The sequence below is a fragment of the Bacillus rossius genome, chromosome 11, assembly GCF_032445375.1.
Source record: "Bacillus rossius redtenbacheri isolate Brsri chromosome 11, Brsri_v3, whole genome shotgun sequence".
NCBI lineage: Eukaryota > Metazoa > Arthropoda > Insecta > Phasmatodea > Bacillidae > Bacillus > Bacillus rossius.
The window spans coordinates 27,097,707-27,112,486 of record NC_086338.1 but is presented as its reverse complement, the minus strand read 5'-3'; the positions used below and the strand labels follow the sequence as shown (position 1 = coordinate 27,112,486).

Below are 14,780 nucleotides of genomic sequence, written 5' to 3'. Positions count from 1 at the left end.
TGAGGTGTTCCTGAAGGACACGTATAGGAGACCGGGAACATTCACGGCTTCAGTGACCTGTAGGATAGACTCCAAGATCCTCTGTGTAGCTACTCGGGCAAATTACACCTGCTCATTGGCTACCGACTCATGAAATCTGTTAACAGGGATGTTTGTGATCCGATACTGCTTTTGTTGAGTGTTTTACATTTGATCTTTCTTAGTCATTCAAAAAAAGGAACCTGTTCCATCGCGAAATTATTTCTGGAATTTTTCCTGTCTCTAGGCTTGAATAGACAGCAATGAGGTATGCCCGCGCTAGCGACAGTGGTTTGCGAGAGAAACCATTGCCCTATTTGGCAGGGCCAGTCAGGACGCGTTTGCTTTCGTACTGGTTGGCTGTGATTGGCGTGTTGACGGTGGACATTGTACCTGAAAGAAACCCAGCCAACCAAAAAAAAAAACAGACAATGCTACAAAGTTTTAACACACAGCTGGTCTGGGAAACTTTTCGTGAAATATCCTTGGCCCTGGGTATTCATGGTTAGGTCCATCACCGCAAGGTGAAAATGCGATATTGATTGCACATAAACCTTTTTTGAGTGCCGAATTAAAAATACTTGTTTGGGAATAAATAGAACCGTCATCGGTTCGTGTTCATGTGGTCAGCAGCTTAAAATTCGTTCACGCTAAAAATTTGTTAATAATTTAGCTGTCTGGTTGATAGACTTTAATAATTGTGATATAACCCGTAATTTAAAATCCAGATCTTAAAAAAAATACCAATTTTTTTTTTTAACGTTACAAAAATTTTGACTGTTGTATTGGTATCACGGAATCAATTTTGAACACTCGCGCAGAACAGTGGAGTCAGTCTACCCAATAACGGTCCCTCTCTCTGGCATCTGATGAGCGACCAAATAGTAATGGGTAGAGACCGGAAAAATTCGCGGGTTCAAGTCATGATATACTATCATACAAACAACTGTATCTTTATATTGCTTTTGTGATTGACTCACAGTTTATCTGAAGGACTTTGAGCCAATGAAAAACCTCAACCAAAAGAGTATCGAATCGCAAGCGTCCCAGTTGACAGGTGCCACGAGTCAATAGCCAATGAGCAGGTGGCATTTGCCTGAGTGTGTAGAGGATTGTGGAGTCTACCCTAGAGGTCATCGAACTCGCGAATTTTTCCAGTCTCTAGTAATGGGTAGAGACCCCGGAAAATTCGCGGGTTCAATGACCTCCAGGATAGACTCCAATATCCTCTACACACTCGGGCAAATGCCAACTGTTCATTGGTTGCTGACTTGTGAGTCGTCTCGACTGGGTGGCCTGTGATTCGACACTTCTATGAGTGAGGGTCTCTAATTGGCCATCAGCCCTCCAGATTAACAGTGAACCAATGACAGAAGCAGCACTAAGGTATAATTATTTGAATTTTAGCATAACACGAAATGAACCCGCGAATTTTCCGGGTCTCTAGTAATGGGGTTGGTTACTTTTTAAGAACCCAGCAGGTTTGAAAGAGATGGGACAGGGGACCGCCGGAGACAGGGCAGTCGGACAGAGCGAGACTTCTGGAGCCCACTGAAGCGGTTGCTGCAGAGGAGACAGTGCGGTGTCTCGCGATCCCTCGCGCAAGAATCTCCCAGCTCAGTTCATGCGTGGCTCCAGCGACCAGGCTCGGGGAAGGTTGGCACAACTTGCTTGGATGAAAACAGCTAAGCAATCGTTCAATACAGCCTTGAAGGTTGAATCTTCTACATTAGTGTAAAAGTGTCTGTCTGTGGTTCCCGTACCGCAGAACTGGGAAATTTTTGTGCGTAGCTTCTCTCCTAGGATGGGCTGGGGGGGGGGGGGGGGGGGGGGGGGGAGGCAAGGGGACGTTCGCGTCCAGAAGAGATTTTTTCGAAATTATATTTAGTTTTTTGTATTTTATTTTATTTTACCGTTTTGACCATGTTCTTCCAGCATTACGAGGTTCCGCGCTGGCCAGAGACCACCTGCGACCGTTAAAAACTTTCAATGTTGTGAGCTCAGCTAAGCTATAGCCCCGCTCCTGGACTGAGCCATCTTGCTCATTTAAGAACTCGGAGGAAATTAAAAAACAGCCTGACAGCGTAAATGAAGCTTAATATGGGCATTCGCTTCTATGATGAGTAAAAATATAATAAATGCCACACAAAGAGCACGCGTAAATGCTGACCCTCTTCTAGGAATAATCACACGGTGCATCACTGTAGCAGGACATTGATAGTGATTTATGTTCTAGCATAGTTTGGCATCACTGTTGCGGCGAAGGTATTCTAAATGGTTTTTACAGAGGATTTAATCGAATTTATGCCGGAAAAAGTTAGCAGCGATAGAGCAGAGAATCGAAAGTTAATTCGTAAAACATTTGACATAAATTTATAAATGAAAAATGCATTGTTGAAAATATGCTTGGACTGTGAATTTTATGAAACAGAGAGTTAGCCAATATGTATGATATTAAAAAAAAGTATAAAAGGTATTGAAACATAGTGTTTTGTGAAAAATTATAAAAGTCAGATAGCTAGGTAGAGTAACGTGTGAAAATGAACTTTTAACATGTTAATAAAGCCCAAGTTTTTAGGCAATATTTGAGGAATAGGGTATAAACTTTTTTTTAGGTTCTTGAGGTTGTTTAGTTTAGTAACCGAGGAAACAGTATAATGAAAAACCAGTGTAGGTGAAGACAAAGTCTTGATAGCAAACGTAGGATCTTTTAGCTGTGGGGATCCGGTCTGAACGAATGACTTAACAACACGTGAAAGTGTTCAGATGCCAAAATTATATATATATATATATATATATATATATATATATATAGAGAGAGAGAGAGAGAGATAGACAGGAAAAATTCGCGGGTTAAATGACCTTCAGGATAGACTCCACTACACTCTACACACTCGGGCAAATACCACCTGTTCATTGGCTGCTGACTTGTGAGTGTCTGTGATTCGACACTTCTGTGAGCGAGGGTCTCTGATTGGCCCTCATTATCCAGATTAACAGTTAACCAGTGGTAGAAGCAGCGCTCAGGTATAATTATTTGAATTGTAGCATATCACGAAATGAATCCGAGAATTTTTCAGGTCTCTATATATATATGTAATAGTAAAGAATTAGAGGATACCGTTGACGAACAGAATACCCAGGCATTCGTCCTGATTGGCCCGGTACAACAGGGTGACAGCCTACTTCTCTCGCAGACGGCCGCCACTTACAAGCACCTTATTGCAGTCTACTACAGAGCGAGCATTACATGCCCCTCGCTGGATCCAAACAACCACCTCAAACACTACCGGAAATTCGTATCTTATTCTTAGAGACCTGTAAAATTCGCGATTTCAAATCCCTAAAGGATAAGACTCCATGATCCTCTATGCACTCGTGCAAATTACATCTGCCGATTGGTTACCGAATCGTAACACCTGTTGACTGGAATGATCGTGATTCGCTAATTCTTCTGTTAAAAATTTTTCATTGGCCCAGAGTCCTTCAGATAAACTGTGGCCCAATCGCTGAAGCAAAATAATGTCAAAAGTATTTGGACTCTATCCTATCGCGAAATGAATCCGCGAATTTTACAGGCAGGTCTCTCTCTGCTTATTCCCGTTTTCATTTACACATAGGATAGACTCCACAGTCGTATGTATGCTCGATGAAATGTCGCCTGTTCATTGGCTGCCGACTGGTGAGACGTCTCAACTTGTTAGCTAGTGTTCGGAACTTCTTTAGTTGAGGGTTTCTCATTCGCCGAGAGTATGCCCTATGAACTGTGTGCCAAAAGCGGAAGCAAATTGGAGGTGTATGCATTTGAATTTAAACCTATCGCGAGTTAAAAAAAACACGAATATTTCCGGTCCCTGCTTACTCCTAATGCTCACTGGAAGGAGGGCAGTAATATTTCTGCATGCAAAGAGACGAATGGCGGTTATGAGTGATGTGTTCGTAAAAATTTCACGTCGCGGTTTTTCTGTAAGTAAAGTAATGAAATTAGGAAAAACCGTTTTTTCTTTCGAATAGTAGAGACGTTCCTTTATTTACCCTGAAAACAGAGTTTACATATCCTACAGGTTTCTGAGAAATCACCGTTCGCAGTTTACATTAGGAAGCCTGTGTAGTGATGTAGCTGCCAGCATGTTGTGATTTAGTCTAGCAACTTCACCCTGTGGCTCTCCATGTATGAGTGCTTGTATACCTTTTTTATTTGGATTTTGTGACGCAGTGGCAGGTAAATAATAATAATAAAAAACAAATACGTGAGTCCCTATTGTGCATCCAAACGCAAGCGTCAACCCTTGACAGGGATTTGTTTTAATATTTTTAGCAGTATGATAGCGTATGCTACGTGCGACAACACGCAAACTGACGTAAGAAAAGAATTGTCATATCGTATAACAAACGTATTAATTCCTTTTCTTACATATTATCAGCACTCCGCACCGCGATACTGCTTTAAAAAAAAAAAAAAAAAAAAAATCATATCCTTTTCAAGGTTTCCGCGGTTGAGCATGGATGCACATATGGACAACTACTTTTTTTTTAAAAATTTTATTTACCTTCCACTGGGTCACAAAAAATCCCAAATCCAAATTCTTGTAGATGGAGAACCGCACGATCGGCAACGCAATTTAAAGCACAAGATGGCGGCGGGCCGCTTCAGTGCACAGGGCATCAATGGCGGCTTCGGGATGACTTTTTCGGCAGGGGCTATCGCACAAAGAAAGGTCGTAGTTGCAAAAAAAAAAGAAAGAAAGTGGTCAGATATTGGCTTTGTAAATATTATTCACAAATTCCAGGGTTTCAAATACAGAACCTTTGGAAGCTCCGTGCAACCTTTTGATGAGATGAAAGTTTAACGTGTGAAATTAAATATTTAAGTAAACATGAATATGCAGTAATCAATGAAATTGGTCTCGGGAGGGGCTATCGCCCCGCACCGCCCCCCCCCCCCCTCTTTCTGGAGCCGCTTCACTGCACAGGCTTTGTAATGTGAACAATAACACGGTAGGGAATGACGAGCGCTGTCTCGGTGCTTGTACGGACGTGTCTCGGCGAGGGAGCAGGGAGTGACGGGCTGGGGGGTGGGGGAGCGCAGCGCTGCCGGGCCCGGGCGCCCAGGCTTCGACGCCCGCCGTGGGGCTGGTGGGGCCGTACCGCCGCGACTCTCCGGAGGACCTGCAGGAGGACCTGCAAGAGGACCTGCAGGACCCGGGGCGCGAGAACTGGCGCCTGCAGGGCGGCGGGCCGTCCATCGCTGACGTGTGGCCGCAGAGCTGGGGAGGTGAGTCGCCGTCTCAACTACCTGCTCTCTGTGCGTCTGTAGCATGCAGGCAGGCAGCATGCGGCACGCAACCACGACATCCAGACTCCAGAGTTGACGTAGGTTGTGAAGGGAGGATGGGGTATGTAACACCTCCTCCCCTCCAATTCCTAAAAAAAAAAAAAATTGGTTGTCTGTCAAGTCGGTTTACGGACGATATTTTAACGTGACGTCATAACAAAACATTGATGAAATGATTGCATTCTTTTATGAATAAAATTGAATCATTTTTATTGAATTATCACTATTTTGTATGGATACAAAGAAGGAGTGAAATGAAATCTACAATTTATTTGACAAATTTACTTTTATTTGCACTCATTAATTCAAATATGTTTATTACTTTAACGAAAAGATTATTTTAACTATAACTTTTATACGTGTTTGCTATTTAACTTCTTCCAATCTGTGTTATTCTGTTAAGAATAGGACGATTAAGAGGAAAAGTAGGAAACGAATGGGAGTGTTTCAAGTTTAATGTGCCTCGAAAAAGTCAAATCGTTGGTTGTTCCAATCGAGTGGAAGAGAGATAGATGCGGCGCAAGCGTACAATGAGCGTAACGGGACACAGCGTAACGGGACAACGTGCTTTACGGGACACTTTTTCGTGCGTGCAGCCGGCGTTTATCGATTTATTAGATATTGTCACGTCAATAATCAAAAATTACCAACAACAAAAGGTTTTCATCTCCCCCCCCCCCCCCCCAACTACTCCTTAATTGTTTTTTTCTCTCTCCTGCATCATCCCAGTGATGCACTTTCCTGATTTATTCTTTATTACCTTTATTTTGTGTATGTGTGAACCCATCCTTCAACCACTGCGTTTCAAATGTATTTAAATTTACGAAGACTCCATTCCTACGTTGCAGTTTATCGCACACCCAGTAAAATATTGTTATAATAGCATTTCTTGACATTTAAATAAAAAATCAAGAACGCAAATCAAGAATAAAAATGAAAACATGAAACCCACAGGGAACAAGCCTAAATCGGCTGATGGCAATCACATAAAACCAAACGATGTACCTACAGGTATTGTGGGCGACGCTACGACGACCCCACAGACGAACATATTCAAACTTGAATATCAGACAGCACTAAAAGTCCGTGGAAGGAATTTTTCATGAAAATAATAATAACAGCGCAGACGAACACAGTGAGCTAACAACCACAAGACAGTTTCAACAACAACAGTGAATGCAGGCAGACAACAAAACCTGGACAACGCAACAAGTATACGAACACAACGATGAAGGTGAACAGATATTATGGACAAAATTCCCCATTGCATGACCATTGTGTGAATATTGTCGTAAATCAAAAAAATTCAATTTTGACTTACGAAAAAAAAAAATACTAAACGGTCTCCTTTCAGAGTAAAATACTGTTTCATGAATGTTATTGTGTAAAAATTACTAAAGCAAATACTTCGCTACTTTAACATAGGATTTGTATCTCATATCCAGAAAAACAGTGGAGTAAGTGTAAGTAAAAAATATCGATGGAGGGTTGATTTCTCAACAATAACCAGGAGCACACGGAGAAAAAAACCAATAAGTTTTGCCATAAATAAACAGGACTAAACGGAGAAAACCAATCAACTTTTTCCCCAGAAACAACCAGGAGCAAACAGAGTAAATCAAAATTTCCTATCGCAAACTCATGCTCTGTGGATAAACACACATGCTTAAGTTTACATATACAGTTGTGCCCTAAATTATGCAAATATTCACTACCTATATATACATTATGCTTAGCATATCTATATAAGTTTTATAAATAGGTAAATATATGCTAATGATTTATTTAACTTGTTTCGCATTTTTTATTTACGACACTATTTTTTTTTACTGGGTGTGAGTTATAACGAGCTCTGACAAATACTTAGGTTGACAGATTAACTTTTCTATACCTAATTCAGATTGTCTTATATGGTTTGGTACCATAAAAATAAACAATATTAAATAAATGGTAAACACTGCAATGGTGCTTACCAGACTAATATAGAGAAATATTGTAAAATGAATTTATTAGGTAATTAAAACTATAGTCAATTCTGTAATCAACTTTGAATGGCAATATAGATATTCCAACAAACACAGCAATTGATGAGTTGTTAGAAAAATTACTTAGACTTGTAAGAGCCAAATTCTATACATTACACAACACAGTAATGACACAGTTCACTTTCAATGCATACACATAATTCACACAACTCACGTTATTTACTGACGGGAAGTTTAAAGGCATATCATTTTACAGTTTAACTGCATTAGTTTTGACATTCCCAGAAACAAAAGACTCCCAAAAACCACATAAATTTTTTTTCAAGTGATCTAATATGACGCGAATGCTGGTCTATATAAATCTCTTTATTGTTTAAAATACTTACGTTTACGAATAACATGGGTCACAAGTTATCCTGGGAACTTCGTTTGTTTGTGGGTTCAGAGTGCACTAAGTTTGTACATTAACCATCTTGGATTATTAACGAAACCTTTGATAACTGTTCAAGTCTCCAGCAAAACCTCTCAATTCTCCTTTTCTCGTGCAAGGTTTCTCGTACATGTTTCCCCTGCGTACAACAGAGCACACACAGAATTAGGATCTTCGAACCCGGTGTAGATTCTACGAAAACGGCGTTGTTGATAAGTCCGAAAATTAACTGTGATTTCTAACAGTGTCATCTGTGATGTGAAATAAATGATTGAATTATAAGTTGTGTGCACCGCAACTTTCTTTTTGTAGATCGAACCGGAATATTCGTGTAAAATTACAGATGTTTGTAAATTTGTACATTTACTTAGAAACAACTGGTTCACTACAAAAATATTTTCGCAGTTAATACTGGGTTAGAATTCTTACTCGGTAATTTTTCTTTGTGTTGACCCAGTACCTCTAATATCATATTAAAGTTATTTTTAAACCTTTCTCTCAATAGCTTTTCCAGTATTAAATGCACACATAATAAAGTCAAGTTAATGAAAGTTCGATAATTTTTTTCCATGATTTTAAAAAAAATGCTTGAATGAAAAAATATATATAATTTTGTGCCAATTTTTGTAATAAAATCTCAGTATTATCTCAGAACACGTATTTCAAACATATAAAATTTACCATAGCCATGTGTTGTACTACTTTACAATAACTTTATTTTGGCATTACAAACTATTTCTTGTTAACTGGTTACCAAAAGACACATTTGTGAATGTGGAGGAAAAATTGTTTTCTGAGTGGTGGACTTGGAGGTAACTAGTGACGAGGGAAGAGGGGATAGGAATGGAGCGTTTCAGTCTGTTCGTACACTGAAGTGAACGTCGGTGCTGCCATCTGTGGCAAATGGCGCGTGCCAATGTACACAAAGCCAAAGAGAAACTTTATAGTATTAAATTTGTAATACATTTTTACAAAATGGACAGTATTTTTATAAGCAGGGGTATAGTATTATTTCATGACGTTTTCACTTTTATCGGAGCCGTTTCATTACATACACAGTTTAAAATTTTCGCTCTGCAAACCGAAATATTCGATCATCGACGTAGCTGCTCCGGCAGCGAATTCTTGCGGCGGATTTGGGAACTACGTGTGATTAGCGTCAAGAAATGTAGTTGAAAACACAATTTTCGTATATATTTATCACGCCCAGCATTATTTTTAAAGAATTATACGTTGAACGTCGTGTCTGAGTTTAGTATTATAAGTTTATTTTAAACATGAGAACATGCGAATTTGCTAGTCACCGAGGTTAGATGTTACGCATATCTGACGAGTAATGAAAAATACTCGTTCATAATTTTATTGTTTTCACAGTGTCAAGTTATTGTTGTCACTGTAGTTCACATACCTGGCGAACACATATTTGAGCTCGGTGGTGGTGCGGAGGTGTGTGAACCTTCGCTGCGTTCAGCTGCAGCGAGGCCGGTCCCTGGTTTGCACGGACATTCACTCTCTCACTCCAGCGCACGGTAACTGCTACTTGTTTCAGTGAGCTCTCTTGCCGCGCAAAGAGCACATCAGTTTCAGACACAGCTTAGCTGTGGAAAGAACAATTTTTTTTTTAAAGTGTACTTACATTTTTGATTTTGTAAATTAAAATTTGGTATGATAAATACTTTCCGAGCGTCATCTAATAATATTAAATATTTTTATTTTTAATGCAACTTAACTTAAAGACTCCATCTTGGTTTTCAACCAGTTTTGTTTACAAGTTATTTTATACCATTTAATATGAAGGATTTTGCTTTTTTTTTTTTTTTACCATATGACATTTTTAACGGTATGGCTAGTTGTTAATAGTGACCGAGACTGTTATAAATAGTTTCGCGTGTGAAACAATATTAGGTTAATTTGTGTTTACAATTTATATATATACTTTATTTTTTTAGAATGCATATACAACTTCACTAATGCTGTAAAAACTCTATTTAATATTCTTAGAATAACCAACAAATAGTACAATTAAACTAAACAATAATTGTGATGTCGGCAAGCCGGTCAGTGTACTGCTATCTGAGCGCGAGGCAGACTGCGGACGCTGTGCAAAAGGGAACGGAGGCCGGCCGTGCATGCTGATGCGGGGAAGTGGCCGGCCCGTGAGCACAATGCCAGGAACGGTACAGCGCGGAGCCGGCGTGGGACGCAGCCGAGCACATAGCGACACTAGTTAGCGGGGCGCGTTTACCGTTCTGCCCCTCCTCCCGTCCGTCATACATATACCTTTTCTTTCTCCCTTCTCCCTTCTTCTCACCAAGCGTCCCCCCTCCACACACCGTCGTGTTATTCGTGAAACTGCCTGGATTCGACAACTGACTCGTGACGTCATCCGAACCTACGTAATTCTCTATCACGGTGGTCTACACAGAACAAACATTTATGAAATATATTTTTTTTCGAAATAATACTGAGTATTTCTTAAGAATATTGGCGCATGATTTTATAATATTTTACAAACATACGTAAATTTACAAAGAATATTTATGTTCCATGTACAAAAAAAAATACAGTGTATGCCAGCCATTTTCAGCAAATGTTTCAAATCAAGAGGTAAGAGAGAGAAACAATAGCACTTTATTTTTTTTAATTTTATCTTTAAATTTTTAAAATTTTTCCTAAAATTATTAATGTGACTGGCTACCACAAATAGTTTCCAATGTGAAGTCATTGACTTTCACATGGCTATAAATTAAATTTTTGGAAATCAATTCGGTTGGAATGATTCTATCGATAGACACCATGGTATGATCTTTGAAAATCTTTTTATGAGTCATTTTTTCGTTCAAAAAAGCCATTTCGTGATTAAATATTAAACGATTTATAATTGTAATAGAACAATGCTGTTGAAACCAATACAATGTTTTCTGCTTTTATCGCTCTGATGTAAATATACTTTAAAGTTGAATAATCCCAACCAATCAGAATTTTGTTGTTTTCAAAACGCACACCACTGAAGTACCTATTATAACGAAATCTTATTTTAGTGGTGTTAACTTATTCAGCCATTTATTTTTTCTTAACGAGCAGGCTAATAATTTGCCAACTGGAAGAATATCGTTCGTTTTCGTCGAGATAAATATGACATTATTTGTCCCCTGTTTTAATTCCTATTATAAATCCTTAACTATTTTTACTGATACTTATTACAAAAATTAACTATGGCATTGATAGTATCACTGTTACTTTTAAAACGTCTGACTAAATGTATAAAGTTTTTTAGAAGCATTTATTTAACGCAAGCAAATAAGTAGAAATGAAAGTCTAATCAAATTAATTTAACGCACGTCTTACGAAACCTGATGCCGGTTTGGAAAAATGTCTTGCGACCCGTGGCTATAGAAAATAATATATGTGTTAATGTTTGTTACAAGTTCGGAGCTAGATGAACTTGCTTGCTGAGGTAAGTTATTAGTATTTTGTACGTTTCATACATTTACTTAAAGTTCTACTATTTTTTTTTTACTACATCGATACAAATTTGTCTTAGAAATTAGTTGTAAAAATGGTTGGATAGGTATTGTCTCACTTTGTCTAACCGTTCAGAATTCAGTAGACTATATTATGGTTGACCAATTTATTTCAGGTGTTTAGCCAAAAGGAACTTATGGTAAAATACTACATTATTCCGAAATATTATTATTTATTAATGTTTTATTTGAACTCCTCTGCTAATGAGCGCTTCTTAGCAGTATGTAGGCAGTGGATTAACCTTTAACAGCATCAATTTTATTAATTAATTTATCTGAGTCGTGATGATCCTACAATTATGTTTATCCATGTCACCATCTTACATTTGTTCGATTACAGAGATCAGACTCACTCGCAGTCAATCGCGTAAGAAGCTATGACTTGTAACACGCGCGTGTGTGTACCGTTATCTTCACGCTGCCAACATTTTTTTCCCCTTTAAGAGACACGTTCAGACAACTCAACCGGTTTACAACTATTTTGACCCAAGGTTAAACTATCAAAGAAATCACGTTTAAATAATGTCCAACATCCTCAGTGCAGGGCGTTGATAACAACATGTATTATTTAAAATCCGCACATCCATAAAAAAAAAACTATCCACGCGTAGAATTGCGTATATAGGCGCAGCTATTTTTATAGCTTAAAATATTGGGTTTTCTCTGATTTGGCTTGTTTAGCGACATTCGCGGGGCTAATGCACCGAGTTGTAAAAAGCTGCTCTCAGGCAAGGAAAATTACAAACGAGCCTTCAAGTTAACGTATGTTAACGTCTGTATACGAACCGTGTAACCCGCCAGAAAACGGGAGACACTTTAAGGAAATGAAAACTGACAGTCATGAAAAACACCGAGCGAACCGAAAACGCGAGCAGCGCAGTATAGCGCGAACTGCCGATTAGGTTTTAAAAAAAAAAAGAAGCCCCAATTCACCCGTAAAGACCTGAACGCTTGATCGACTAATTCAGTGCCTAACTACAGAAGATACCAAACCGAAGAATGTTGGATTTAAAAAAAAGGGGGGGGGGGATATGTGAGCAACTTCTGAGCAGAGACCTAAAAAAATTCGCGTATTCATTTCGCGATAGGCTAAACTAAAAAAAACTGCTTTCTCTATTGGCTCCCGGTTCACGTGGAGGGCTCTGGGCCAATGAGAAACCCTCAACCAAAGAAAGTATCCAATTACAGACAACCCAGTTGAGACTGCTCACAAGTCAGCAACCAACCAACTGGCGTTATTTGCTCGAGTGTACAGAGGACAGTGTAGTCTACCCTGAATGTCACTGAATCCTCGAATTTTCCAACTCTCTGCTTATGGGCTAAAGAGCTTCCCAACATTGGCACGAGCCAATGAAGTTGATTTTAAATAATAGCGGAAGTATTTAAAAAGGTACACCAAGCGCACCTGGAAAATGTTTTAATAAAGTTTTACAGGCGCCTCCAAACTTGTCGCTGTCGTGAAATTATGCCAACAAACTTTATTGAAAGTATTGTATTTAACATTAAACTATTTAATGAAATTATTTTACAACAGCTAAAAATTTTTTGTGGTTACTGTATATAACGTTAAGTAAATAATATCTGACGCTTAATATTCCATATAAAATATTTTCACTACCCTTTGAATTTAAAAAAAAAATCCCTTTCGGCACAGTCTACAGGCGTAGGTAGATTTCGAAGTACCTATTTATTCTGGAAATATTTTGGAAACTTTTATAAAATTCAGGATCATTTTAAGAACTTAATTTACATAACATATTTATGTTCTCCAATATTCCAAAATGATCGATATAACATTTTCTAATTTTTCATGCAGCGAAAATATGGATTTTTTTTTTAACTAAATGAATCCAGCATTTATAATCTTAGAACGAATTACAAAATTATGCCAACTAAAGTAATTATTCAACATTTTTGACCTTCAAATTTTTTTTTCTATACCTTGTACTAATAACGCGGTCTTTTAAAAATTTGCTTTGCACGAAGTTTTAAGATAATAATAAGATCGTTTTAAATAAATTCTAACAGATTTGATACTAAGAATTTTTTTTTTAATATGAACCCCTGTTTTTACGGTGATAATCCGGTTCATAAAGAATTTTGTTTAGCCAAAGTTTTAGATAAAGTTTAGGATTCATACAATAAATTATAACGGATTTGATAGGTTACTTACTTTCTAACCTTGTTATTCCCACCCCTTGAAGTAATGGTTGATTAGAAAGAAATAATAATTTTAACAAAAGTTTTGTACAATATTTATAAAGTTAAACAAAAACAAAGATTGGTTTCGATAGCGCACATGTCAGTGAAGTTTTATTTATTTTCTTATTCCAACAAAGGTTTTTTTCAACCCCTTCATATAATTGTTTGTATTATCAAAAATTGTTTGAGACAAAGTTTTAGATACAAATTATAAGATTTACAAACAATCTGAACGGATTTATTGGTGCGATTACTAAGTTAGTTATGAATTTTTGTTTTTTAACCACTCTTTATCCACCCTTTGCAGCAATGGTTAGTTTTATCAAAAATTTATTAAAAAAAAATTCGTAGATAGTATTTATACGTCTTACAAACAATTTGAACGGATTTAATAATGTAATTACTAAGGGAGTTTTTTATTTTATTGTCCTTGAACCTCTGTTATTTTGCACCCCTTTCATTGACAAATGGTCGTATAAAAATTATTTCAGACCTAAGTTGTAGATAAAATTTATGGTTTTACAATAAATTAAAATGGATTTAATAGTGTATATGCGAAGGAATGTATGATTTATTTAAATTCTCCCCCTGTTTTTATACCGTTTCTTCATTGGTTCGTTTTACCAAAAATTGTTTTAGTCAAATGCTTTAGATAAAAATTTGTTCCATTTACAGATAATGTAAACGGAGTTAAAAAAATTTCTGTCCTCCAACCCTTATTTTTTTTTTCACCTCTTGCAGTGATGGTTGGTCATATCAGAAATGTATTTAGACAAACGTTCTTGGTATTACCCCTACGAGTTTTAATACGTTCAAACTGATGTGATATTCATCATATTATGGGAGTTAATAGCAATTTTTCTATTTTTCAAGAAACCTTCCCCATTTCTAACCATTTGGTCGGATATTACTGAGGCCATGCATATTTCGCGAATATATTCCGAGATTAGTTATTAGTTAAAATACTGTAGCACCGTCTGTGTTTCGCGATTGGGTGTCTTTCCTCCAGGTACACGACGACTGTCACAACACCAATCACAGTGATTCAGTGCGGAAGTAAACGCGTCCTGAATGGCTCGGTCAAAAAAAAAGGCAACGTTCTCTCTCGCAGACTGCCGCCAATCATGCAAGAAACCGGTGGTGCAAGTATACATTGTTACAGTCTAATGAGCATTAGGGTTTTTTTTTGCGCAAAAACTGTCTACCCTTACTCATGCTCAGGGACCGGATAAATTCGTGGTTTCAGTGACCTCTAGGATAGACTCCACAGTCCTCTATACACTCGG

The 14,780-nt window shown here is 37.8% G+C and overlaps 1 protein-coding gene across 3 annotated transcripts in view; it reads left to right on the top strand.

The window, feature by feature from the left end:
* LOC134536722 (proton channel OtopLc-like) overlaps positions 1-14,780 on the top strand; it is a 380,858-nt gene that overhangs the window by 238,668 nt on the left and 127,410 nt on the right. The window contains exon 2 of one of the 3 annotated variants that reach the window (XM_063376600.1): positions 5,108-5,293. The exons of the other annotated variants lie outside the window; for them this stretch is intronic. Coding sequence (XP_063232670.1) covers positions 5,108-5,293 — 186 coding nt within the window. The remainder of the gene's footprint in view (positions 1-5,107; positions 5,294-14,780) is intronic. 3 annotated transcript variants of the gene reach the window in all.